This window comes from Oscarella lobularis, chromosome 2 (assembly GCF_947507565.1).
Source record: "Oscarella lobularis chromosome 2, ooOscLobu1.1, whole genome shotgun sequence".
Lineage (NCBI taxonomy): Eukaryota > Metazoa > Porifera > Homoscleromorpha > Homosclerophorida > Oscarellidae > Oscarella > Oscarella lobularis.
In genome coordinates, this window is record NC_089176.1 from 815,309 (window position 1) to 839,572 (window position 24,264).

At 46.9% G+C, this 24,264-nt stretch overlaps 6 protein-coding genes and 2 long non-coding RNA genes across 16 annotated transcripts; 6 read left to right on the forward strand and 2 right to left on the reverse strand.

Moving 5' to 3' along the window:
• Nucleotides 1-282: 282 nt before the first annotated feature.
• On the forward strand, nucleotides 283-2,248 carry LOC136183869 (uncharacterized). Its single transcript, XR_010669255.1, has 2 exons — nucleotides 283-1,473; nucleotides 1,525-2,248. It is a non-coding gene; the product is annotated as an uncharacterized lncRNA (long non-coding RNA).
• A 35-nt stretch (nucleotides 2,249-2,283) lies between these two features.
• Nucleotides 2,284-5,333, forward strand: LOC136183861 (uncharacterized). The gene is made up of 9 exons (XM_065970673.1): nucleotides 2,284-3,163; nucleotides 3,207-3,436; nucleotides 3,490-3,562; nucleotides 3,614-3,866; nucleotides 3,934-4,229; nucleotides 4,283-4,434; nucleotides 4,485-4,723; nucleotides 4,776-4,999; nucleotides 5,054-5,333. Exons 1-9 carry the CDS (start codon nucleotides 2,291-2,293, stop codon nucleotides 5,222-5,224), a joined length of 2,511 nt encoding a protein of 836 aa, XP_065826745.1. The 5' UTR covers nucleotides 2,284-2,290; the 3' UTR covers nucleotides 5,225-5,333.
• Nucleotides 5,334-5,800: 467 nt separating this feature from the next.
• On the forward strand, nucleotides 5,801-6,284 carry LOC136183868 (uncharacterized). The gene is made up of 2 exons (XR_010669254.1): nucleotides 5,801-6,082; nucleotides 6,144-6,284. It is a non-coding gene; the product is annotated as an uncharacterized lncRNA (long non-coding RNA).
• A 300-nt stretch (nucleotides 6,285-6,584) lies between these two features.
• Nucleotides 6,585-15,082, reverse strand: LOC136183860 (BAI1-associated protein 3-like). 9 transcript variants are annotated; one of them, XM_065970669.1, is made up of 38 exons: nucleotides 14,927-15,082; nucleotides 14,539-14,872; nucleotides 14,419-14,479; nucleotides 12,918-13,151; nucleotides 12,744-12,845; nucleotides 11,944-12,643; nucleotides 11,814-11,886; nucleotides 11,668-11,751; nucleotides 11,505-11,612; nucleotides 11,393-11,455; nucleotides 11,275-11,341; nucleotides 11,036-11,222; nucleotides 10,937-10,981; nucleotides 10,803-10,880; nucleotides 10,662-10,740; nucleotides 10,489-10,602; nucleotides 10,245-10,426; nucleotides 10,053-10,197; nucleotides 9,870-9,994; nucleotides 9,740-9,824; nucleotides 9,629-9,685; nucleotides 9,477-9,574; nucleotides 9,375-9,423; nucleotides 9,163-9,326; nucleotides 8,988-9,108; nucleotides 8,864-8,935; nucleotides 8,733-8,807; nucleotides 8,569-8,676; nucleotides 8,337-8,519; nucleotides 8,213-8,281; nucleotides 8,067-8,146; nucleotides 7,951-8,017; nucleotides 7,860-7,901; nucleotides 7,713-7,784; nucleotides 7,571-7,657; nucleotides 7,416-7,524; nucleotides 7,240-7,360; nucleotides 6,585-7,181 (listed from the first exon to the last, which is right to left on the reverse strand). In XM_065970669.1, exons 6-38 carry the CDS (start codon nucleotides 12,144-12,146, stop codon nucleotides 6,872-6,874), a joined length of 3,522 nt encoding a protein of 1,173 aa, XP_065826741.1. In that variant the 5' UTR covers nucleotides 12,147-12,643; nucleotides 12,744-12,845; nucleotides 12,918-13,151; nucleotides 14,419-14,479; nucleotides 14,539-14,872; nucleotides 14,927-15,082; the 3' UTR covers nucleotides 6,585-6,871. The 9 variants fall into 9 exon arrangements, 8 of the variants coding, with proteins under 8 accessions (XP_065826741.1, XP_065826739.1, XP_065826742.1 ...); XM_065970667.1 differs by having other exon boundaries at nucleotides 11,944-12,688; XM_065970670.1 differs by having other exon boundaries at nucleotides 8,867-8,935; nucleotides 11,944-12,845.
• LOC136183863 (short-chain dehydrogenase/reductase family 42E member 1-like) lies at nucleotides 12,488-14,451 on the forward strand. Its single transcript, XM_065970675.1, has 10 exons — nucleotides 12,488-12,872; nucleotides 12,924-13,019; nucleotides 13,078-13,135; nucleotides 13,253-13,368; nucleotides 13,421-13,496; nucleotides 13,555-13,634; nucleotides 13,696-13,830; nucleotides 13,887-13,952; nucleotides 14,009-14,149; nucleotides 14,206-14,451. The coding sequence occupies exons 1-10, from the start codon at nucleotides 12,714-12,716 to the stop codon at nucleotides 14,434-14,436; spliced, it is 1,158 nt and encodes a 385-aa protein (XP_065826747.1). The 5' UTR covers nucleotides 12,488-12,713; the 3' UTR covers nucleotides 14,437-14,451.
• LOC136183862 (isovaleryl-CoA dehydrogenase, mitochondrial-like) lies at nucleotides 14,461-15,830 on the forward strand. Its single transcript, XM_065970674.1, has one exon. The coding sequence runs from the start codon at nucleotides 14,477-14,479 to the stop codon at nucleotides 15,743-15,745; it is 1,269 nt and encodes a 422-aa protein (XP_065826746.1). The 5' UTR covers nucleotides 14,461-14,476; the 3' UTR covers nucleotides 15,746-15,830.
• Nucleotides 15,831-16,120: 290 nt separating this feature from the next.
• On the forward strand, nucleotides 16,121-16,864 carry LOC136183867 (uncharacterized). Its single transcript, XM_065970676.1, has 3 exons — nucleotides 16,121-16,315; nucleotides 16,398-16,576; nucleotides 16,635-16,864. The coding sequence occupies exons 1-3, from the start codon at nucleotides 16,160-16,162 to the stop codon at nucleotides 16,708-16,710; spliced, it is 411 nt and encodes a 136-aa protein (XP_065826748.1). The 5' UTR covers nucleotides 16,121-16,159; the 3' UTR covers nucleotides 16,711-16,864.
• Nucleotides 16,865-18,070: 1,206 nt separating this feature from the next.
• On the reverse strand, nucleotides 18,071-24,073 carry LOC136200306 (unconventional myosin-X-like). Its single transcript, XM_065990684.1, has 31 exons — nucleotides 23,579-24,073; nucleotides 23,226-23,315; nucleotides 23,034-23,161; nucleotides 22,812-22,978; nucleotides 22,665-22,761; nucleotides 22,523-22,600; nucleotides 22,403-22,474; nucleotides 22,266-22,350; nucleotides 22,105-22,211; nucleotides 21,929-22,055; nucleotides 21,747-21,865; nucleotides 21,360-21,692; nucleotides 21,211-21,308; nucleotides 21,072-21,147; nucleotides 20,973-21,016; nucleotides 20,868-20,924; nucleotides 20,747-20,810; nucleotides 20,610-20,690; nucleotides 20,496-20,559; nucleotides 20,386-20,437; nucleotides 20,293-20,335; nucleotides 20,171-20,236; nucleotides 20,020-20,119; nucleotides 19,926-19,965; nucleotides 19,809-19,872; nucleotides 19,663-19,751; nucleotides 19,441-19,608; nucleotides 19,250-19,385; nucleotides 19,090-19,189; nucleotides 18,896-19,038; nucleotides 18,071-18,841 (listed from the first exon to the last, which is right to left on the reverse strand). Exons 1-31 carry the CDS (start codon nucleotides 24,048-24,050, stop codon nucleotides 18,803-18,805), a joined length of 3,399 nt encoding a protein of 1,132 aa, XP_065846756.1. The 5' UTR covers nucleotides 24,051-24,073; the 3' UTR covers nucleotides 18,071-18,802.
• Between the last annotated feature and the right edge of the window lie 191 nt (nucleotides 24,074-24,264).

Consider the following 24,264-nt stretch of genomic DNA (forward strand, 5'->3'; position numbering starts at 1 on the left):
GTGATATCATCCTTCACTGATGTTAATGATCAATGGGACACGTGGAAGTCATTATTCTTGGACGTGGTAAATCGTCACTTTCCTTTATCCTCGTCACGCCGGCGCAAACACTCTTCTCTTCCTTGGATGACTAAACAAATCATTGTTGACATCAGACAAAGAAATTTCTATCGAAAAGCCTCAATTTCTAGAAAGCGCCCTTTGGAGGAAAGGCGGTTTTTCAATGAAAAGTACAAGAAACAAAGAAATGTTATCAAGTATCGCTTACGAGCGGCTAAGGAGAACTTTTTCATTGAGAAATTGACACTTCTTAGTCACAATCCCGCTCGGTTTTGGTCTACCATCAATTGCATCACGGGACGACGTAAAGTTGTGTCTGATCAGCTCCCTTCTGCTGGTGAATTATGTGATCAATTCGCATCAGTAGTTGGTATGTCACAGAGCTCAGAGCGTCGGCCTCGTGGCCTACTAGAAGAAGATTCTCTTGAAACGCATTCTCAAGCTGATGACGTTAATTCTTCAATTTTATTCAACTTCCCCTTAGTGTCATCAGATGAGGTCTCGGACCTCCTTAGAAGAATTGACGTCAACAAAGCCTCGGGTCATGATGGAATTGATGGGAAATTTTTAAAAATGGGAGCGTCTGCAATTTCACCATCATTGGCAAGCCTTTTTAATACTTCTCTCCAATCTGGGGTATTTCCAGATGAGTGGAAGTGTGCCAAGGTTGTTCCCATTTTCAAATCGGGTTCAAGACTTGATCCCAAGAATTTTCGCCCGGTATCGTTGCTGCCAATTGTCTCAAAAATATTGGAACATTTTGTCTTTCAATCTTTATGTGGCTACTTCGACAAGCACCTTCTTATTCCTGACTGCCAATTTGGCTTTCGAAAATCTCGGTCAACTCAAGATGCGATGGTTTGTTTGACTCAAGATCTTTTGTCTGGCAAGGACGCAGGTCTTCGCTCGGCGGCTGTCTTTCTTGATGTTAAGAAGGCCTTTGACACAGTCGATCACAGTTTACTTCTCCGAGGTCTGTCATCGTGTGGAGTGAAGGGAAAGGTCCTGGCATGGCTCTCTTCTTACCTCTTGGATCGTCGACAATTTGTCTCGGTCGGCTCTACTGCTTCGAACTTGTCGCCAGTTAGGAGAGGAGTGCCTCAAGGTTCAAAATTAGGTCCTCTTTTATTCAATTTCTTCACCCGGAACATCACCTCGGTCGTCTCTTCTCAATCGTCTCTAATCCTTTACGCAGATGATGCCTGTCTTTATTCCAGCAACGAAACTTTTGAGGGAGCGGTTACTCAACTACAACAAGATATTAATAGTGTGACTTCATGGTACTCTGAGAATCTGATGGCTCTCAATGGTCAAAAATCGGCTTTTCTGCTTTTTCCCAAGTTTCGTGATACTGAAGACACGTCGATCTATACGGTTTCGGTCAATAATGTCATTCTGTCGCCTTCACCTCACGTGAGATACCTCGGGGTTTTGGTTGATAGTCGTCTATCGTGGAAACCGCAGATGGACAACGTCATTAGGAAGGTTGGCCGAAAAATTGGTGTTCTTTACCGATGTCATCGTCTGTTATCCAACGCAGCTCGACTAGCGTTTGTTCGCTCAGTCATTCAACCGGACCTTGACTACGGGGCTGCCGTTTGGGCGGACGGATCAGCTGGCGTAATCAGCCGCTTAGCACAGATAGAAAAGAGGTATCTCCGTTGTCTGGCTGGTTTGCGTTATGACGATTCTACGGCCTCTGTTGGAGGAGTAGCAGCACTTCTCGATCTATTTCGTCTCAATCCAATTCGCACAAGGCATGCTACTCAACTAGGAATGTTGAGTTACCGCTGCTTGTGCAACTCCGCCACAGCTTCTGTTCTCGCGGCGAAAATTGGGCGTATTCAGCGCACCGGTGCCGCCACTCGTCTCAGTGCTTCTGGGGTCAACGTCATCCGACCACGCACCGAGGCACTTCGTCGTTCTCCATTCTTTCGGGCTCAAACTCTATGGAATTCGCTTCCGGCAATCATAAGAGGGAGTAATGATCCCGCGATCTTTAAATTGGGCCTGAAGAACTATTTCAATCAAAACTCTGTGTACTGATTTAGAGGTTATATAGTTATAGTTGTAAATATTGTCATTTTTCTCTTTTCTCCTTTTGCTGTCATTCCCCTGTATACGGTTTCCTGGAAGATCGGCCCACGTGCTGAAGGATTTCCGTATTAAAATAAAACTGTGAACTGAACTGAACTGAACGTCAAGTCACGTGCGCTAGCGCAACATCGGAATGTTTCGTTGGCTTCTCGTCGCCTCAACGTTGCAACTGCTCTTTCTTCTCGTCGCTGGCGCGACAGCGTCGGTCCACGTCGTCCACGAAACGCAAATCGGAAAAACAGCAGCAAAGGAAATTCGCCGATACGTCTACGCCGCTCGAGGCGTCCTCGCAACCGTCCACGGTCCAGACCCCGCCTCTCCCTGGCAACCGTCGCTCTGCAAAGCCGCCGACGACGAAATCATCTACCTCGCATCGCCGCACGGCGTCGTATCGAACGCAACGGGCCTCTCGACAAAACTCGACGAAGCGAACGACGCAGAACGACTCGTCATCCGCTCGTACGGCGCCGGCGACGTCGCCCTGCAAAAACTTGCCTGCCCCAACGTATCCAACGTCGTCGTCTGCGCGGGAAATCGGCCTCGTTCTCCTCTCCAGTGCGCCTATCGCTTAGCCGAACGACTCGGCGTGCGCTTCTCCCTTCACGGGGACACCGTTCCCGATCGTCGCCCCGCCCCCGCCCCGACGGGAAATCGCCTCTTCGCCGACGTCGACGTCGTCGTCGATCCGCTCTTCTCCGTGCGCGGTCTCCAGCCGTTTCACGACTTTCCCGATGGGGTCGATTGGTGGACGTTGGACGACTTCAAGGCGATTTTGACGCAGATGGAAAAGATGACGTTGAATTTCATCGGATTTCACACCTATTGCAAAACCGTCGATTATTGCGAGCCGACTGTGTGGGTGGGTCCCAAGGAGGACGTCAACGACGACGGCACCGTCAAGACGGGATATAAATCGGCGTACGCTAGCACGTTGCGTGGCAACTATTGGGGTTACACGGCGGGAAATACGTCAGATTTCAAGTTCGGTGGTCATCTCATGTTTGAAGTAAGTATAGAGTCTAAATTGCATTTTTAAAAAAAATTTTCAGTCGGAGTGTTATGGATCGGAAGTGCAGGCGGGAGCTTGTCCCCAGCCAATGACCGACGAGGAAAATCTGATGGTATTGAATCGCGCTGGCGCGTTCTGGGGCGAAGTGGTTGCCTACGCGCGAGCGCTTGGAATTAAAACGGCTGTCGGAAATCAGGCGCCGTTGTCTGATTGGTACGCCGTCAATACAACGGGACGGGCCGTTGAATTTTATGAAGGAATATTTACCAGGTAAAAAATGTTATTTGAATGACTGATGTCAATAGCGATGGTCACTGTTCTAGAGTACAGAAGGCCTATCCGGTTGACTATTATTGGCTGTGGATGCCTGAAGAATGGCTAAGTGGAAGTGCACAGGTACCTAATATACATGTACATAATATAATTTATATGTAGTCTCTATTCAAGGTCTCTGAAGTGACAAATGATATTATGGCAATGGAGTCGGCATACAGCAGCGTGAAACCGTCCTTTCAGCTCGCCACGTGCGGCTGGACGCCTGGACCTAAAAACAACCGCACCTACATCGATAGCATTCTTCCCGCCAACTGGGCATATGTATCGTCCCTCGACGCCTCTGTCGGTATGGAACCGCCAGACCCGGCCTTTAAGGACATCAAGCACTCAAAGTGGATTATTCCCTGGCTTGAAGACGATCCAGGTAACGAGTGACGAAATGACATATACCAATGATACATGTACGTTAAAATCACTCCTCCTTTTTATAGGCTTAACTGCTCCGCAGTTGTGGGTCAATCGTACGTTGGAGCACGTGAATCTCGCCCTGCAATACAAAGCGGATGGGGTCTTGGGCATTCACTGGCGAACGCGCGAAATCGGTCCCCAACTCGACGCGATGACGGCGTCTCTTCTCACGCCCGGGTACACGTCGGATAAATTTTGGCACGACTGGGCGGAGTCCGAATTCGGCCCGGAAATTTCGCAGACGGCTGCTGCCATATTTAAAAGCGTCGAATCCTTTCGCCTTCCAAGACCTGTGAACTGGGGCAGCAAATCGGAACACGTAAGATAAAACCAAAAATTCTTTTCATGACGAAGACAATGTTTTCTTTATAGGTTCAAGGCGGTCCGGGTTCCCTGAGTCCGGACACCAGCTTCTGCGACTGGTCTTCGAAGTACGCGTTTCTGGACGAACTGCAGGCGCTGCGAGAGTCCGTCCAAGGCCCTGCGAATACGAATCGGCTCATGTATTGGCTTCACAGCTTCAGGCGAGTATCGAAATTGAAAATTTTCTCACGTGCGCGATTGACATTTTTAGATACATGAGAGCCATTGCGATGAGCGAATGCAACTGGGGGCTTCTGAGCGAGGCCGTCAGCGCTGCTATGAACGAAACGGATATGGAGAAACGGAGACAGATTGCTGAAAACGTTTGTCTTCCTCTCCGAATATCGCTCATACAAAACGTAACCGATATGATGGCTCACTTGCTTCAAATGGTGAGCAGTGCCGGAGAAATGGGCACGTTTGCCAATTTGATGCTTCACTCTGGGCCGGGTATTTACGACCATTTGCTTATTAATTAATTAAATTTGACCCCGTTATTTAGGTCTTTTGAATGCGTCTGGTGAAGTTGTGGAGAACTTATTGGGTCGTCCTTTGCCGTCTGAGGCTATGCCGACGAGCAATTATGTTGCGCCGCCTCGAGTCTTTGTTCCTACTGTTCGAACGACGGTCGGAGAAGACGAGCAGCTCACAATTAAAATTATCGCGATGAGTTCTCAACCGCCTCACTCCGTCGTTCTCTACTTGACTCCAATTGGCTCAAAAGAGGTAAATTGATTATTTGTTTTCGTAAAGGATGAGGGTTACTTTTTTTGTGTGCAGTTTTCTCCTTTTCCTGCTTCTTTGGTGACCCAAGGTCGAGGCGTCTATCGCGTCGTTCTGCCTCGGCAATTGCACGATTTCGAGTATTACGTTGAAGCGGATTTTGGCAAGCAGCAAATCGTCTTTCCCGCTACGGCGCCGTCTCAATGCCAAACGGTAGTGATTCACTAAGAGACGTTCAGTCGTCTCTGCCGATGTTTTTTTCGCCTTTTTCTATGCTCTTTCTATTTTGTATTTCTCTCTGTTTATAATGGTCAACGAAAGAGCAACACGTGTACTTTGCTGGTTTTACCGTACTCCGTACGTCTTGTAGAGTATGTTGTGGCCCGTATATTGTAGGGTAATCGGTTTTTCCTCGATTTTCCTTGAAAAGCCGTTTACCCTACCCGGACATACGGGCATGTAGAGTCATTCGAAGGCGCCGGTAGATAAAAGCTTCTTATTCAACAGCGTACCGAAGTAGCCGGTGCACTTGCGAGTGAGACGACAAATTCTTTCCATGTAGGTGTCGGGGTATCACTATCCCAACTGAACTGACATCTAACACAATGTTACAAGCATCACGTCCTCGGCAACTTTTATTGCTTCATGATATCTTTTTGTGACCTTTTAAATTCAGGGTTTCAAGAAACTGCAGCGAGATAGAAACGTGCTGCAATTAGGCTGGTAGGCGGGTCGTAGTATAATTGGTTCAAAGCGTGCTTATGTAGCCGGATGCAACTTGAATTCTTGTCATTGTGCGTGCCGCTCGCTACCATGACACCGCGCTTCGCTGCTCTTGCATTGATTTTCCTGCTTGTCGGAGACGCCGAGGGATTTTTCGGCCTCACTGGGCGCCGACGCGGTATGGACCCGAATTCACGTCCCAGGCAATACAGCCCAATAAAGCGAGAGAATCTATTCTCTGGCGTGAAGACCGGCTTGCACAACGAAACTGAAGTCTTTGACTATTGTCTGCTGGGGAGACAGTCAGACTACAGCAATCCGGCCGTCTTCTTTCCAAAATCTGCGCGCTTTGGCTGAAGGAGGGTGCGTACGGTGGTAGCTTTTAAGTAATTAATTGCACGTTGTGGGGTCGTCGTCTGTCTAGACTAAACGAAGCTCTGAATTAAGCCCGGCCGAGGACTTACCGCGTGACAGTGTATTGATGTTTGAAGTGTTGATGTGGCTGCCGTCTGTTCGTCGAAATGTCTCGTGGTGTTGCACATTAGAAGAGCCATGCAATTTTGCACTCTCCTGCTATAGTGTTCGAAACGCCGCTCGGCTCGCCCTCGCGGCAATTAATGTCAATGCAGGTGCCGCGGCATCGTTTTCGTCCGCCGTCATCTCATCTAGCAAAATACATAGTAATTGGTTCAAAGCGTGCGCCACTCGCACTCGCTACCTAAATATTTGCCATGACACCGCGCTTCCGCAATGATCGTGCTGCTTGTCGGAGGCGCTGAGGGCTTTTTCAGCGGCGTCAGTCGACGCCGCCGACGAGTACGTGTTCCTGTAAGTGCGGTTGCCGATCCACGGCAATACAGCCCAATAAAGCGAAAAAATTTATTCCTCTCCGGCGGACTGTACAACGAAAGTGAAATCTTCGACTATTGTCTGATGGGGAGCAGTCACACTACAGCAATCAGGCGGTCTTCTTTCTAAAATCTACGCGCTTTGGCTGAAGGAGGGGGGGACGCTTCTAATTACGTTGTAGGGGTCGATCGTCTAGACTAGAACTTACCGTACCGTGAGACAGTGACGTTTGTACGCAGCATTTAGTCTTGAGATGTCTCACGGTGTTACACACTAGTACTTAGCCCATTTTGCACTCGCCTGCTACGTTTGCGCTTTCTTGGATAAACGCGCGACTCTCTGCCTTTCCTCGACAAACCGATGCGCTTCTTCGCTTCGTCTATGACGCAGAATTCGAAACGCTTCTCCGCTCGGCTCGCCCGGCAACGTCAATGACAACGTTCTTATCGGTAGTCCGTCGACGTCGCTTTCGCTTGCTGCGAGCGGAACGTCCGACAGGCATTCGATTCCCTCGCCGTCGAGGGAGTCGTCGCAAAAACGACTCCAGTTCAAAACCGAAAAGACGATGGCACCGCGGCACCGTTTCTTGTCCGCTGCGTTTCCTGCCATCTCACTATATAAAGCAAAATCAGAAACAGTTTTGGGTGAAAGTTCACGAGATGTTCACGTACAAGTGAAAGGTTTCGTCGAAAATAGGCGCCTGAGTGTCTTTTTGAATTTTCGTGCGCTGACAGCTTGCCGTCGAAGCGAAGGCGCTGGCTGGAAACGGTTCCAGGGTGACGTACGGATTGGCTGGGCGAAAAACATTCAAAGACAAAATAATCGGTTACACTGGAGCTCAGCAGACCAGAACGATGAGAAGAGGGCATGTTCCTGCAGTGGAGAACTTTGACGTAAATTCCTTTAGTCTCGACGTAGCCAATTTGAACAGACAAGTAACCGCGATGGCACCGCTTCTGAAATTTTTAATTAAGTCCGGACTCTTTGGATGTTCCAACTTACTGTCTCTTCGCTTTTCAGCTTGGACAAATAGTGAGAAATCAATATTGCCGTGCTTCGTCGTCGCAGTTGAACACATCTAAACAAGAGCTGCATATCGGTTTCTTTTGCGCTAAAATCTCAGTGTATATGATGGAGTTGTCACCTTTGTTATCTCCGTATCGACCGAATCATGGTCCAAGCCGTCACCGTCAGCCACAAAAAACGCCACGATAGTCTAAAACAAGGAATTTTTCAATTAATTTATCACATTTTTGGAGTGATCTAGCAAGTCACGATTTTTTCTGCTGACCTCGGCTGCTTTGGTGAGACGCTTATATGCGATCTCATCAAGCTGGAAAAAAGCCTCGAAGATCAACGACATTTTGCATTTAGAATCTTACGTTGTATCTGTCTTTCACAAGGTGATATAACGTGCCGATGCAGTTCTCGTAGGTCAGCTTCAAAATTCTACAAACCGCGCCGTCGCTGAATTCAAATGTTTCGACTCTAAACGCACTTCATGAATGGACAATCCAGGAGCCAATTGTTCAGAGACGATAAATTCGTTTCCAAGTATGACATCAAAGGCTTGATCGACTAAGTGCAAAACAAAAACCCTTCATCTTATAATTGCTAAACGATAATCATACGGTAAATACTCACATCAACTAGCTCAACTTCGACCAGGTCTTTGACTAGTTTCTCGGAATAATGTGCAATGTCCTTGCGCATCTTGAAGCCGTTATTTAGAAAACACATCGATGTTATTATGTTCTACTAATTAGACCTTTTCAGCAATTTCTGCGATAATGGAATTCTCCGCGTCCTCTCCGGTTGCGCTAAACAATTCGAGCAAAGCGGATTTGCTTGCGCTGTCTTCGGATGCAAATTCTCTGTCCCAGTTCAACTTTTTGGGCATAGATAGCAGGTTATTCCTCACATAGACCACGTCGTTCAAAAGGACACACAGCTATAAAGAAACTCAAAAGGTATGTCAATCTCTTCGTTTCCATACCCACTTGCTTCTTTACAATAAATGGCTCCATGCAAAAGAAATGTGATTTCTTCTCCCAAAGACTTCGCCGTTTCATGCAATCGGCGAAGTATTCGACGGTTGCACAAATTCGCTATTGAGAGGCATGAACCTATGAAACTCTTAATTTAATTTATTTTAGTACTGTACTTCGCAGAGAAACACAAAGAAGCGTTCTGCCACGAAAGGATCGGGCCAATTAATTCCCTTCCACGTGACAATCATCTACAGATAATAAAGACAATCAATTTCTTTGCAGAGACAGTAAGTTATATTTTGACTGCCTGTGAAATGAGCCAAATTATGTCAGGAGCAGAACATAGCTGTTTTGTGGAGTCTCCACCAACCATATTCTTGAACCAAAACGCAATGAAATGATCCAGGCACCATTCAACCGAGTCTTACGCAGTCTAATTTCAACGATGTATCAATTCGACGTAGAGCTTCTCGGTAGGACAGTTCAATCCAATGAGGAACAAGATCTTCAAACCATTCGTGCATATGAAAAAGCTCGACGTCGGTGACACTAAAGAAAAATATGTCTGTTCTGAACTATCTGTAAATGTGAGATTTCAAGTGCCTCGCGGGTAAATAGGTTTTCAATTCGAGGGCTTTTCGCAGATAAAGAAATAGCTCGTACGAAGCTGTTGCCATTCGGTTGCACTCGTCGGTACCACGGTCGCTCGACACCGAAACGAGCTGCTTTTGGACTTCGGCGATATGCGGACGAACAGTCGAGCATAACTTAATCGAATTAAAAAACCAAAAATATGAAATTTCGTTTGAGTTTACTTCAATGTCGACAATTCGAAACGTGATTTGAAAGTACTCGATATCGATTCTAAAAGCGCGGACGGTTTAGAAATATAATCGCGAGGCATTTTGAACGTTTACCCGAGAAAAAGTTCGTCGTAGAAGTCGCGAGCGCTGAAAAGTTCCGCAACGGAATTGAAAGCAATTTCAACGCACGCCAAAATATTCTGTAGTTCACACTAACAGAGACCATGTTTATTAATAACGATATAGCAATATAAGGCTCTGCGTACGGAAGTGGCTGGAGAAAGAACGGTGCCTAGTTGATGAAACCAGAAACGTGCAGACTCCTGCACAATTAGATAATTGCGAATGTCATTAGTAAAAAAGATTATTGGCGTTACTGAAACGGCAGACGTCACGAATTTTCGAAAGTCGCCTCTGGGGCTCTCTCTAACCCTTGCCACGTCAAAAGATTTGGAGAGGCATCTAATTTTTCTATTAATCGTAAAAATGCTCTTCCAGATTTCTTACTGCAAGAACTGAACAAGGATCGTAGAACGTTCCGGTTTGGCCGACGGAAAAACGTTTCTGATTTTAATCAAAATATTTTGAGCCCAATCGTGATAGGATTGCAGGGAATCAAAAAACGTCTCCACCTGCAACAAAAAAATACCCCGCGACATGAATCGTCGTACACGATTTATACAACCGTACTTGGATTTGCGTCAGTTCATCAAAGGGATTTTTCTCCAATTTCAAACGCGCATTCCACTGTTCTTCGATGTGTCTCAACACCTCGAAAATGTGACCGTATTGGACGCCGCACTTCTCGTTGAATTCCTCCACGACAAGCCAGGAACTAAAACCGACAAGATCTAGAGCGCACTCCGCAAATCGTACACATACATAATCGCTTCCTTGAGATCAGTCACGCTCGTCTGTATTACGTGTTGGCGAAGTAGACAGAGAGCCGTTTGATGGAGGCGACCGTTCCATCCTCCCCGCGCGCTGTTGCACACTTCGTGTCGAACGAACTGTCGCACGATTCGCCAATGATGACGAAAATCTTTATCTGATAGCGAATTTTCCTACAGTACCATAAAGCAACTCACAAGGAAAAACAAAACCGTCATTTATCGTCTGAGCTAACCGAGGCACTATTGCTGGTCGTCAGTTGTACGCGAAGGCAAATTTCGCCGCCCTTCTCTCGTCCTCTGCGAGACTTTACATTGAACCACTTTTCAAAGCCACTATCAGGAACGGTCTGCAGAGATTATACATGAAGCGTCTCTATCGATCTCCCCTCTACTCTTTAGCCTATACACTAAGTGGTATTAGAACCCTTCCCATGAATTGATCCTCCGCTGCGTGCACCATTCGATGACCGATCTGACCAAAGAAGCTGCGAGAGACCGTTTTGACATCGCAAGGTTAATTAATTTAAAAAACTCGAGTCACTCTCACCTCCGCAGTCCGGCGATTCCGCGCACTTTGCTCACTTCTCCGACAGCGCCGAGAAACGAATCGTCTTGATCGTAGTCCCTGGAGAAAAGAAGCCGCGTTTAAGTATTTATGCCTTCGTGCATCTGTTCACAAACCAGATGTCGATCTGGAGACAATCTTTTCCCGCGTCGCGAATGTCTCTTTAATAAAAAATTAACAACGTCAATCGAATCGTTACGCACGTGCGCAATTACATTGTAAACTCTTCGTTCCATTTCGGATTAACGGTGTTTCGAACGATTGACGTCGTCGGATGAATTTCCTGAATTTCCTCGTGACCAGACGATCTCCGACGCTTCATTTTCTTGACTTTTCGTTTTCCCTCCAGAACGCCGGCTTTTAACGGAATAACTCCCATGACACAGTAAGGATCGCTGAGCCCTATATACGAACAAACCAAGAGGCAAACTATGTGACCATCTCTATCACGTACCATTGACATCTCTCGAAGGAAGGTTTCTTCCTTCGAGAACTGCAACGTGCACGGATTGCTGAGGAGCCTAAATCCGCTATGGTCCATCGATACCTAAATGTCTCGTCGAATAATTCACCTTATAATTGCTCCTAACCCACGACAACCACTTCACGTGCTGCTCTTCTTTCACATTGAAAACCTGTCGAATGCCCCATTAATTAATTCTAATGTCTTCCTCGCACACTCACCTCCTTTATGTAAACGTAGGATTGCTCCTTTCGAGCCGGCAAAGCTGTTGCTCGCACGTCGAGCCAAAACTCGATTGTTCGAAGAAGAAGAAGGTACATTCGTTTGAGCTGCACGCGCCAATAGAATCGAAGCAGCGCTAGACGTTATATGTACCCAGCTCACCTCGTCGCCCGTAACAGGACGAATCATGGGACAAGCGGCGAGAGTTGTTAGAGATATGTGACTGGAATCGCTCCGCCTAAACAGCTAAACGAATTCGGCGACATTTCCAGTTGTTGGCTATCCGCGATCGTCCCACATCCGCGTACCCGAATCTTCGTCGCCCGTTGGGCGGACCGCGTCAATCTTTCGAAGTAGCCATCGTCATCCAACTGCTTTGCTCTGAATTGCGACGTCACAGTTTGCGATCGCTCTACTAGATATATACGGTATCCTAACCTATCGATGTTTTCTTCTTCGTCGATACTGCTACTGCTGGAGGCCGTGACGCGTCGAAGATTTCGTCTGATCGTCAGTCTCGGCAATCCAAATGCAGTCGCTTTGGAGATCGACTCCCATAGGGCGTTGAGCGAAATGCTCTCTTTCTTAGCTTGAACGGGTTTGTCCGCGCGCTCACTAGAAAGTTTCGATGCTGACTCCATGAGAAAAGTGCCAGGTGTCGTCCCCGGATTCGGTCCAAATGATGCACGACACTTCACTGACACTATTAGTCGAACGAGAGTGGCGTCATTTTTTTCCCCTGTTAGGCCCCCAGCCAACTTCAAGCCTCCTAGCCGACCTCCGCGTCCTTATCCTAGCTTTCTTCGTCTCTTCCTATGTCTTCATCTTAACCTGGCTCTCACTAGTAGCACCGGATGTGCGCTTTGCTCTCATTTCCGGTCCGTGTAAGTGTACACTAATGAAAGGCGATGAAACAGACGTAGAATTCGACGTCGACATTTTTGCTTTCAATAGAACATCGTCACGGTTCCAATCGACGTCCGCATCCTTTGGACGTACAGTACAGCGAGAAGGAAAACAGCTTGACTCGCTGAATCGCGAAGAAAAAAAGCGAATTGGCGGCACAGTGACGCAGCCCTTCGCGATTCTTTTTCACTGCACCCGGCTCGAGCATTCGTGCGGGCGCACAAGAGAGAGACTGCAAGGGAGCGGGAAAATGAACTGGTGTCTTTAGCGCGCTAGACTGTTTCCCAGAGAGTTCCCAAGTCATGGCCCAAGTCATGCTCCACTCGAAATACCTGGTTATCGGCGGCGGTGGTTACCTCGGCTATCGCCTGGGCTTGCTTCTTCTCAAGACCGGAGAAACGGTGACATTATTCGACGTGAAAGAGCCCGACGACCTAAACCCGAAGTTTCAATTTATCGAGGCAAATCGACGACACAGTAGCAGCTGGACCGCGCTTACATTTTACCTCTAGGGCGATGTGTCACTCGAGGAGGACGTAGCAAAAGCCTGCAGTCATGCCCATCACGTCTTTCTCGTTGCTTCGTACGGAATGTCGGGACGCGAGCAGGTGGGAGGGGGAGGGGGGGGGAGAGCTTCTTGCACTGGCTAATTTTTTCATTTTTCAGCTGAATCGACGTCGCATTGAAGCGGTCAATGTGCAGGGAACGGTGAACGTCATAAACGGTGCGTGGAGACTCGTCTGTAAAATGAAAGAAAAATTAATTAATTAATAAATGACTGATGCAAAGAGAGGGGGGAGTCTGTAATGTAATCCTATTGAGTACGAATGTTCTACTGTAGCTTGCAGAGAGAATTCAGTCAAATCGCTCATTTATACAAGCACGACTAATGTCGTATTCTGCGGACAACCGATTATCAATGGAAATGAAAGTCTGCCCTACGTGCCAGACTCGAAAGTATATCCAAGACTACAATAAGAACGAGACATTTCTATTGTTTTTCTTATAGCACGTAGATCATTACTCAAGAACGAAGTGCATCGCTGAGAAATTGGTGCTCAAAGCCAACGGAACAACTGGGCGTCGTACGAACAAAGGGGGGCGAATGCAAGTTTAAACGTCTCATGTCTGCTTTCACTGTAGGCTTCGTTTTGCATACGTGTGCACTAAGACCGGCGGGAATTTACGGCGAGGGTGAACGGCGTCATTTACCTCGCGTTGTTGTGAGAATACTACTACACTGCACTCAGATGTGTTAGCTCGGTTTAAATATAGAATTTCTAGCGAAATCTCGAACGTGGTCTGTTTGCATTTACCCACGGCTCTGACGACAGTCTCGTCGAATTCGTGCACGTGGATAATCTCGCACAGGCGCACGTGCTGGCCGCTAAGGCTTTAGACGAAAACCCTTCTACAGTGGTAAGGAAACCGATTTAGATAGCGATGCACGTGTGAATGGAAGTATCTTCTCTTAGGGAGGTCAGCCCTACTTCATATCTGATGGCTGTCCGGTGAATAATTTTGAGTTTTTTCGTCCTCTGGTAATTAGGTGATGATTGACTCAATTAAATAAACGTTATTTTTTCTATACATTTAGATAGAGGGGCTCGGGTTCAAATATCCTACCATAAAGCTTCCATTGCACCTAGTCTACTTTTTCGCCTTTCTAACTGAAATGGTACACGCCGTCCTAAGTCGATGTGGATATAATTTTCAACCATTACTGACTAGAGCAGAGGTATTAATTTTTTAATAAAGCTCGAATTAATTAACGACATTTATATTTTCCCCCAGGTGTATAAAACTGGCGTTACGCACTATTTCAGCATCGATAAGGCGAAACGTGAACTGGGCTACAAGCCAGAGCATCATAGTCTCGAAGGCGTGGTCGAATACTTTAGAACGAAAGGCCATGGTCACACGAAGAAAAGGCGGGGAGGAGGAGCAATGTTTTGGCTAGTAAACATCGCCCTGGCACTAATTGCCGTACTCGTTCTCTTATCGTACCTTCCTCTTGCCAAATAAAAGAGAATCTATGGTTCCACACAGAAGCGAAACGCGCGTTATGCTAGATTACATCATGGCTTTCGTGCGAATTCTTCCGAGAAATCGTCTATGCTCGCTTACCCGACGCCTTCCCAGTCGCCGATCGGCGGCCTCTTTCGTTCCAGTCGACGACGACATAGCCGGACTCACAGACGAACAGCGACTTCTACGCGAGACGACGCGTCGCCTGTGCGACGCCGAACTCGCGCCCGTCGCCGCCGAAATCGATCGCACGAACGATTTCCCGTCGTTACGCGATTTCTGGCGCAAGCTCGGCGCTCAGGGTCTCCTCGGCGTCACGGTTTCGGAACAATACGGAGGGGCGGGCCTCGGCTTCACAGAGCAGTGCATCGTCATGGAGGAAATATCGCGCGCATCGGGAGCCGTCGGACTGAGCTACGGCGCCCATTCTAACCTATGCGTGAATCAGATCGCGCGAAACGGTAACGAAGCGCAGAAGGCGAAATACCTTCCCAAATTGGTGAGCGGGGATCACGTGGGCGCGTTGGCGATGAGCGAATCGGGCGCCGGATCCGACGTCGTTTCCATGCGAACGATCGCGCGTCGAGAAGGCGACTTCTACGCGCTTACGGGATCCAAGTTCTGGATAACGAACGGCCCGGATGCTGACGTGATCGTCGTTTACGCGAAAACGAATCCCGATGCGCACGCGCGCGGAATTAGTACTTTTCTCGTCGAACGCGGCATGAAGGGGTTCACAACGGCGCCAAAACTCGATAAATTGGGCATACGCGGATCTGGGACTTGCGAATTAGTTTTCGACGAGTGCAAAGTTCCCCTATCGAATCTTATGGGAAAAGAAAATGAGGGCGTATATATTTTAATGAGTGGTCTCGATTTGGAGCGACTCGTCTTGGCTGGCGGGCCAATAGGGCTCATGCAAGCAGCTATCGACGTGGCGTTTCCCTACGTTCACGAACGAACTGCATTCGGGCAGAAAATCGGCGAATTTCAACTTATGCAAGCCAAAATGGCGGACATGTACACGCGTTTGAGTGCCACGCGAGCGTACGTTTATTCCGTCGCTCGGGCCGTGGATAGGGGGCATTTCAATAGCAAGGATTGCGCTGCTGTTATTTTGTATGCTGCCGAGAATGCGACGCAGGTCGCACTCGACGCGATACAGTGTCTTGGAGGTAACGGATACATTAACGATTATCCGACGGGGAGGATACTTCGAGATGCGAAGCTGTACGAAATTGGGGCTGGGACGAGTGAAATTCGTCGACTTGTGATTGGACGTGCTTTTAATAAGGAATTGGCATGAGATCATTGAGATACCTTATTTTGTAGTTGTTGGTCTCGTTGATGTTTGATTAGAAAAATCTGAACATAAGGATTAGAAATGATAATCAGGACTGTCACCGCGAGTGTCTTGGAGGTAATGATTACCGTATCAAATGAGGCGTACTTCGAAGTTGTATGAAGTGAAATTCGTCGACTTTTGATCGGTCGTTCTTTTCTAGTTAATAATGGTACCTGTACGTAGTAGTTGTTGATATTTCGTCTCGTTACATGCGATGAGAAAGATCTGAAACGGTAGAACATGAAGATTTAGAAATGGTTATCTTAAAATTAGCAGGGACCCCTGTCAATCGAATTAGCACGTCAATCGAATTAGCGCGTTAATACATACCCGGGACACTTCCTGTTTCAGTGTGTCAGTTTGACGTACGCAGTCATGAGCTCCAAGTTTCCTGCTATCGTTCTAATCGTGCTGGTGGTTGTGAGCGGATCTGAGGGCTGGCGTCGACGCCGTTCCGGTCCACCTGTTACCGACGTCAAAACGCGCGAGGGAGAGTTGACGCCGTCGTCTTTGGCTCAACGTTCCGAAAAGGTAAGAGCAACATGCAGGCTGTACGTTCTTACTCGCTGCCGGTCGTCGGGCATGCCTGCGGGATTGTTTTATGCATTCTTAGCCTATTGAAGCGATTGCATTTATTCAACGCCACCTTGGCCGTTTTGAAGACCTGCTCAATAGAACGGAAACGAACCACGTCTTCGACTTTGCGGAAGAGGGTGAATACGGCAAAGACGATTTGAAGAAAGACGTTGCGGCGTTGCTATCAAAGCTCACACCCATGTCGCTGAAGGAATGGTGTGATCCCTAAATAGATTCGAGTTGCGTATGATATTACTGATTATCTTCCCTGCAGCATCAAGGACTCGCCGAAGCTCACCGACTTCCAACGTTTTCTCTCCGTACTCGACGACTACGAGAAAATGCTGTAAACGGAGAGCCGTTGAAACTTGGCAGTCTGCCTTGAACTTCTTCATGCAGAAGCGTGATGTGCGCTGTTGTCATTTGAGTGTTTTCGTTCTGTTGATGTCATTGCGGCTCTATGTTTTGATGTGACGTTTACGCAAATGTGAATTTCATGCAGCATCCTGTCGGTTTCGCGCTACAGTACCCATGACCCCAAACTCCTTCTTTTAATTAACTAAGTTTGCGCTCGCCACTTCTATGCGCCGTAGTAACGGAGGTGCACGTGATGAAGGCATTTCTCGACTGAGACGCATCGCGCCTATCGTATCTTGACAACAAAGTAACTATGGCAGTCAGATGCAGTGTGCTCCTTTTCCTGGGAATTTCTGCGTCTACTGTGTTTGGGCAAACGACCGTAACAGTCATAGAATGCGCCTCAGATAGCATTCTCTGTGCTACGTCTGCCGCTGTCACGGACTTACAAGCGTATGAGATCAATTAACAAAACTGCTCTACGAAGTTCTATAAAACTTCCTGCCTCTAGAACACTTATAGAGGGTACTCCAATCTACTGCGCCTTGGAGAACCCACAGAAAACTAGGCGCAACTTGTACGCGCCCAATTACATAAATTAATGCAAAATAGCATAGGGAGTTTTAATAGAGAAACCAGTGAATTTTGTGAATATTCTCCCGAAACTGCTGTTATTTTACAGTCAGTTCAAGTCGAGTAAGGCAAAGGCAAATAGCCTATAATCTAATTCGGTAAACATTTTTCATTTTTAGAAAAATTGATAAGTTCAATACTTTGTGCAGCAACGTCACTGATCCTCTAAGGTTTCAACACTAATCTCAATAAACACACTTTCTACCACCAATACTTGACTTGACCTAACTTGACCTGTCTTTAGCGTTGCGCCGAAGACCTACTTTGGTTCAATACAGCTAATGTAAGAAACTCTTAGTCTTAGTCAGAAAGACAAGTAAAACTCAAACCATATTTAGAACATGGACTAACGAAGGAAATCCTATCTACAAAACTGTAGATACCAGTGACGAACCTGTCACGTACTCTCAGATAGTTCTTAGTTTAGTGCACGACTAATCAAATGTATACCTAGTTGCACAAGTACTGTAGAAATTCTACAAATATGGGCTAACAGCATTCCAACATCCTACTTGCCTAACTGCGTGCCAACTAATCTTGTGCTTTGGGAAGGTGAACAACTTATATAGCATTTACAAATGTACAATCGACTCATTAAAAAATTACTTAGCTCCGCTACCCTGCCTTGGCACACTCGAAAGGCCGTGTCCAACCGGAATTTGGATTATTGGTAAGCAAAATTCAGATGGAGGAAGAGTTTTGCAACACAAAAACCGTGAGTGTGTATCAAGATATTGCCTTCAAGGCATTACAACTGAATTGATTTAGAGCTTGGCTCTACGTGCCAAACAGCTATTGTTTCTCAAAGTCAACGCAGTAAGTAACCGTGCTCGGTATAGGTCACTCACTGATAGTTGAATTAATTTATAGTAGCAAACTGTAGAGAAAATAAAGAAACATCGTTCGTTTTTCCAGCCAATGCTGGAGTGAATTACACAGCACAGATCTTGTTCAACAACCGGGTCCTCGTTACGATTCAGAGGTTCATTACCAACGAAGACGGCCGTTTCCAATATTGGGAACCGATTGCCATTAATTTTTTCGAAGGTGTTTACCGCGTACTAGACGATTTAGTTAGTTAACCCTTGAATCGCAAACTGAACCAAGCCTATCCTGTTTGTCTGTCATTTATTGCTTTAGTTCTGTCGTTGCCTGTGCTGTTTCTATTTGCTATCTAAACTGAAAGAACGAAGTATTGTGCGTCGCCGGTGCAGAGGAACCCTCGAGGGACTAATGTACGTTTTTAGACAACTACGTGTCCCCCCCTGTTGGGATAGCCTATTCCAGCATCTACTGAAATCTCGTACGTCAGAGACATCGGGTCACTTGATCAGCCTAACAACTGCATTCAATCTATCAACTCTATAAATATATCTAGTCTAGAATTAGAATTTCCTAATCTGATCGTTAATTAATCCCCAACACATTACCGATTGAAGACTCTATCTACCTTTAGAGGTCACTTGTTCCTTCCAAAGTTGCACTGGGAACCTAACAAAAGAAAGCTAGAAAATTTTCCAACAGGAATCTATTCGCGTTTCGCACAGGCGGTGCTACTTCCATTATGTTTGACGGCACGTTTACGGTTATTCCTCTACGATCTACCATGAGATATCCGCGACGAGGCGACGGACCGACGACAGTGACTCTTTCGCCTCTCATAAAAACAGCATGTCGATCTGTTCCGCCTAACGGATACACATAGCAATAATCTCATTAGGTACAAACCGTTTGTCTACTTTGATAGCTCTGCCTTATGATTCTCTGATGAGGAAAGATCAATTTCATACCGCCTTTTACAGTATAAGGACGAGTGGCAGGAATGGGAGGAGGTACGTCCTAAAAGAAAAACATTTCTCAACGTACAAAATTGTACTAAAAATGATCGCTTCAACTTACCACGTCTAAACCGTGAATATGACACGTGCGCTTCACCAATTCCATTTCGTAATGAGACGGTGGAACGGACGGAATCGGCGGAGGAGCCGCGGCACCGAGTCCCCCAATCGACTCCCCATTAGGCAAACGTCTACCACTTGAAACACTTCGTGAAAAAATTTTCTATGGAGTCCATCGCAGTTTTTTCTTACTCTAATGAATGCCGCGTTGCTAAGCTACGTCTGCCGTCCAATTCGACTTCCCTCATGAAACGATACTTGGACTGAGCGATGCGTCGTCGCACGTGACTTTGAATGAGCGTCGCCGCTCTCTCGCGACTACTTAATCGATACTGTTCCAATAACTTTCGAACGTTCTCCCTATCTCGAAAATTAAGATAGGAATGCGATCGTCAAAAGCGACGTTCTGCGCACCGGAAAAAGACGGAATCCGTGCCAAATGCCCAGTTCACGTGAGAGCTGCTAGGCAGGTGATATTCGTCCTGAAGACGTTGGAGTATTTTCTGTACAGGAAACAGGTGTGCTTGGGGGAAAAAATGACAACGAAATCCGTTTCCTACGTGACAGTCTGACAGCGCTACTTCAGGCGAATTGACGGTTTTTTGAGGCAGTAAACAACCGTATCTAGAAGTGCTCGCTATCAGTTTCGAAGCCAAACAAATAGCGTTTCATTTTACCTCGTGGCAAAATCTCTAAAAGATGAAAAATGCGGCAGGCCTAGATGCAACCGGTGACGTGAGAAAATAGAACATTCGCACGGCGTTAACTCACCGGAAACGTACAGTTGAGTCGTTTCAAGCATTTGCAAGGAACGAATCTGCTTTGCTACAACTGCACTGTCAAAACAATCCGGCTCTTCTGTTGCGTTTGACTACATTTCTTTGTGTCATAAAAGGCAAAGAAACGTTATTTTCTTTCTCACCTTCAAGCATCTCACAAAGTAATTATTCGACGTTGACATGACCCTCATGAGAAAATTGAGGTGATCCTGAATGCGTTAATTAAAGCATTGCAAGAAATGCGAAAAGAAAACTATATACTGACTTGAACATCTTGAGACAACGTCTTCCTAGGCTCGTCCTTAGCGCTAAAAGACAGAATTATATATGCAAACGTAGCACTTTGGTGGTTATGCACCTTGAAGAAGAAAAAGGCAAGATTCTACGCTGATGTCCTTTGGGAGCTGTCCCTAAACGACAAAAGACACGGTAAACAAAGTACGCAATATCGCTATACTGCCTCTATACCTTGCTGAGGAAGACTTTTTAAATCCTGTTGGAACAGGTGCGTAACGAACTTGAAGCTGCAATTCTAGAATACAACAGTTTGGTGCAAAGTTTTCGCCTATTGAATAGTCTCGCCTGTTTGTGAAAAATGCCTAAAATGTCATCATAAATGACGTCGCGATTGTCTGATATGAAGTCTGCAGGCTCGTAGATAATCTAGAAAGAGAGCCAAATTAGTTCAAAACTCGTATAAAACTGCTGCTTTGGGTCACGTGTTTATCGTAGTGCTTGATTCCAAAAAGAGGATTCTGGTGATCCCCATTAGAACATACGAACCTGGGAAGTGAACGCGGTGCCTAGCCTTAGAGTATAATAATTTACTCTTTGTTGTACCCTGGATTCGACTTGAGATTTTGCTTCAATTTTGCCATGAAACTCTCCGTGTTGCCCCTAGATAACACTCAAACTCACAGAAAAAAGAGATTCAGTGGCTCTTACTTGACAAAAAGGGACTCTCTATCTAAAACGTCAAAAACTCCATTCTAAGTAGAAAATCCCCCTTATCAATCATTGAAAAATGATCGTCAGCGCACCTACCTCTTCTACAAGCAGATCTAGGATTGGCTTATTGCTGTCTATCGGAATTTCAAAAGGATTGTTGACGCTTTCAAACCTAGAGAAAAGAGACATAAGGACTGACCGACGGAGAGAGCTTCGCTCATCGCCCCGAGAGAACCTTAGGTAGTCATAACCAGCATCAAAGACGGACGCCTTATAGAGATTCCGTATCATTTCCGAGCAGAAATTCGAGCAGAGTTGACCAAGTCCGTTCTCCTGCAATAAATAACAACGTCAGAAAAAGCGTCACTTTTACTTTTGACCCACCTGGCAATGCTCGAATCCAAACAGATCCAAAATACCGACAAACGGAGGCGGCTTTGGCACCATCGCACTGCTCTCCTGCCTCAGCGACGGCCTCGGCGACGCTCCGCTTCCGACTCTTCCGAACGTCGGCGGCGATTTTGCGGCGACGGCGACAGAAGGAGTCAGAGGTGCGCTATCGAGCGACGAAGGACTGGGCGATCCCAGTTTGCTCGAAGAGCGCGAATTGGGAGAAGCGGTGGGCAGCTTTCGAAGAAGACTATTGGCTCGTTTGAGCATTGCAATAACGGTGCGGATGTAGAGAGTCTTGGCGAGACTGTCTCTTGCCGCGATCGCCTAGTGAAATTCAAAAGTAAACAAAGAGGAAATAGCGCGAACGGTTTTCGTTACCTCTGCCACTGTGCACGCCGTCTTCGTCGTGTGACCTCGAAATGTGCGTATCTTCTTTGTGAAGCCGTGGGCGAGAAGGTTGGCCGGAACGCCCAAGAGAGAAGACACAGCCTGCAATACTAAAGACACAGAAAGAGAAAAAAAATTCATATATAACGTAATCTATCTAGATTCTTTCTTACCTTCTGGCGCTGCTACGTCCGTGATTCCCTCCGGTTTCTCATTGAAATAGACGTTGCCAAGGAGAGCAACGGACGCCATAATGCGTATCACGTCCGCAACGGGAATTCTCAGCGCATCCATGCAATTCTACACATGAAAATTCGTCGAATCGTTTCAATGCGATGTGCCGACTCACTTTGAAGTGAATGAATCGCTCCCGCTCAGCTGCTTCATCCATTTGAATTCCGTCGCATTGCAAATAGCGTAAATTGCCAACGGTGTATCCGTTCAAATGATATTGAGCTAACAAGGCAGCGAGTTCTGAATTTTTAATCCGTTTACTAACTATTTATTTACATTTTTCGTCGTCCGTTAGACCGGCCAGCATCTGATAAAATATGTGAAAATTCCTTTCTCGAATGCTTCGATGAACAATTCGAGCCTGCGCAGCAAAATCAAAAAAAATTCGACAGGCTCTATCTCAAAGCAAAAACCTGATCAATGTAATACCAATGACACTGAGGCAAAACAACCGAATCTTCAAACGTCAATTCAATAAATTGACCCTTAAAAATTTACATTCAATGAAAACAACGATATTTTCAATTGCATACGGCTCTGGAAGAATTCGAATTCGTTTCCGTCCACGCACAACTGAGAGAAGAGAGCAGAGACAAAGAAGCGGATATAACCTGGGAAAAGAACGAGACCTCATTGAAACAAGAGGACCCCACCCAACACTGGAGAAAGAGAAACCTTGAGGGTGTCCGCATTTCTAGCACCTCCCAATAGTTGCAAAAGAGCTCTCACGAGCGAATGGCATCCATACGTCTTTCCGCTTCCGCTTTCACCGCTACAACGACGAGGAATCGAATAACGCTTTATCGCGGTCCCAGTGCATACCTGAGAATGATTGTCTGGCTCTGACTGCTTTCCTTGGCGCGAAAAACGACGTCGCGCGCCAGCGCGTCCACGTAGGCGTTGTGCGCGCGATACGAGCGCAGCGTCGGGCAGTCGGCGCCCAATTCTGAGAAGGGATTGACCGACACCAAATGGGGTCCCAGCAACGTCTTGAGTGAACAAACTAAGACATTTTCCAAGAAAAAAACTGAGATTGATACTTACGTAGAAATCGCCTTGAACGAAGCGTTCCTGGAGTGACGTCAAAATTGCATATTCAGTCACGGGCGCCGAAAGTTCGGTCAAATTGTACTGCATTCGACTGTCAGATGCGCGCGACTCCTTCGTTTTCGCTACACCGAAAAAAGTGACGACATCTCCATGGAAACCAAGAGGTCAATTATTTAATTAATTAACCTGCAGCCGATTTAGGCACGAGCTGCAGCAGGCGTTCAATCTGAACATTGAGCGTCCGAAGTTGTTTCCACAGCGGCATCTGTCGCAATCCTTTTAGAGTAACAAAGGACAATAGCAATTAGCAAATAAAAACCGATAACATAAACGGTCGACTGGAACAACGCCAAAAGAGCTACGATCGCACGTTCGCAATATAGAAGTAATGAAAGAGCAGAGACCCTATCGTTCCGCTCTCGAAGGACGCAGGGGTAAGGGTCCACGCCCCCCCGCGCGCGACGAGCAAAAATAAATATCGCGACCACCCCGTGCGATTTCTCTACCCGCCCTGCACTGCCCCCGATTTCTCGTTATACCGATGCCGAGACTTGCGTCGTTTCGTCGTCGTCCCCATCGCGCGTCCAATCGCATGACGTTGCTTTGAAGAATTGCTACTTCGCGTTCGATCTGTTGAATGTCGTTGACGTCGTCGTTTGCTCCTCCTCCTCCACGGGCGCCGGGAATGGCGCCGGGGACGCTGCGTCGATTCGCCTGGTTTTTCAACGCCGCGTTTTCTTCGGCGAGCGCCGTCGCCAGTTTGACGCCGTTCTGTAGCTTCCTGACGTCTTCTTCGTGCTCCAGTCGATACGTTTCGATTAGGCGCGCGTGCTCTTGTCCTTCGACGGCTATCTGATCGCGTAGGTGTCGAACTTCGGCTTGTAGCGATTCGTTGTCCTGCGCGAGGCGCTGGAGCGCGATCATCGCCGAATTGGCGACCACGTCCGGTCCTTCGTCGCCGCCGATGCCGCTCGCGGGCGGCGGTGGCGGCGGTGGACGCGAAGAACGCATCGAAGTTCGAAGAAAAATAATTCCCGGAATGAAGGGGGTTAATGTCCCGGACAAAAGTCTTTCACCGAGCGAGTGCTGAAAATTATTTCAGTTGACATCAGAGCGTGTGCTAGATCTAAATTGTACACTTCAAAAGAATGTTTGGGCTTCATTCAGTATCATTCTAGCTCTGGCATTTACCTCCATTGTATCTATACGTAAACAAATGTGCTTC

Excerpts from the sequence above, each read along its gene's own strand:
- LOC136183861 (XM_065970673.1), top strand. The coding sequence starts at position 2,291 with ATGTTTCGTTGGCTTCTCGTCGCCTCAACGTTGCAACTGCTCTTTCTT. Across the intron at positions 3,164-3,206 it reads GTGGTCATCTCATGTTTGAA|TCGGAGTGTTATGGATCGGA; the intron begins GTAAGTATAGAG and ends AAAAATTTTCAG. Across the intron at positions 3,437-3,489 it reads TATGAAGGAATATTTACCAG|AGTACAGAAGGCCTATCCGG; the intron begins GTAAAAAATGTT and ends TCACTGTTCTAG.
- LOC136183860 (XM_065970665.1), bottom strand. The coding sequence starts at position 12,146 with ATGGAGTCAGCATCGAAACTTTCTAGTGAGCGCGCGGACAAACCCGTT. Across the intron at positions 9,424-9,476 it reads TACGACGAACTTTTTCTCGG|AATCGATATCGAGTACTTTC; the intron begins GTAAACGTTCAA and ends CCGCGCTTTTAG. Across the intron at positions 7,525-7,570 it reads AGCTGAAAAGCGAAGAGACA|AAGCGGTGCCATCGCGGTTA; the intron begins GTAAGTTGGAAC and ends TAAAAATTTCAG.
- LOC136183863 (XM_065970675.1), top strand. The coding sequence starts at position 12,714 with ATGGCCCAAGTCATGCTCCACTCGAAATACCTGGTTATCGGCGGCGGT. Across the intron at positions 13,953-14,008 it reads TTGAGTTTTTTCGTCCTCTG|ATAGAGGGGCTCGGGTTCAA; the intron begins GTAATTAGGTGA and ends CTATACATTTAG. Across the intron at positions 14,150-14,205 it reads CATTACTGACTAGAGCAGAG|GTGTATAAAACTGGCGTTAC; the intron begins GTATTAATTTTT and ends ATTTTCCCCCAG.
- LOC136183862 (XM_065970674.1), top strand. The coding sequence starts at position 14,477 with ATGCTAGATTACATCATGGCTTTCGTGCGAATTCTTCCGAGAAATCGT.
- LOC136183867 (XM_065970676.1), top strand. The coding sequence starts at position 16,160 with ATGAGCTCCAAGTTTCCTGCTATCGTTCTAATCGTGCTGGTGGTTGTG. Across the intron at positions 16,316-16,397 it reads TGGCTCAACGTTCCGAAAAG|CCTATTGAAGCGATTGCATT; the intron begins GTAAGAGCAACA and ends ATGCATTCTTAG. Across the intron at positions 16,577-16,634 it reads CCCATGTCGCTGAAGGAATG|CATCAAGGACTCGCCGAAGC; the intron begins GTGTGATCCCTA and ends TCTTCCCTGCAG.
- LOC136200306 (XM_065990684.1), bottom strand. The coding sequence starts at position 24,050 with ATGCGTTCTTCGCGTCCACCGCCGCCACCGCCGCCCGCGAGCGGCATC. Across the intron at positions 21,693-21,746 it reads CGGCGTGCACAGTGGCAGAG|GCGATCGCGGCAAGAGACAG; the intron begins GTAACGAAAACC and ends GAATTTCACTAG. Across the intron at positions 20,691-20,746 it reads TCAAGCACTACGATAAACAC|ATTATCTACGAGCCTGCAGA; the intron begins GTGACCCAAAGC and ends CTCTCTTTCTAG.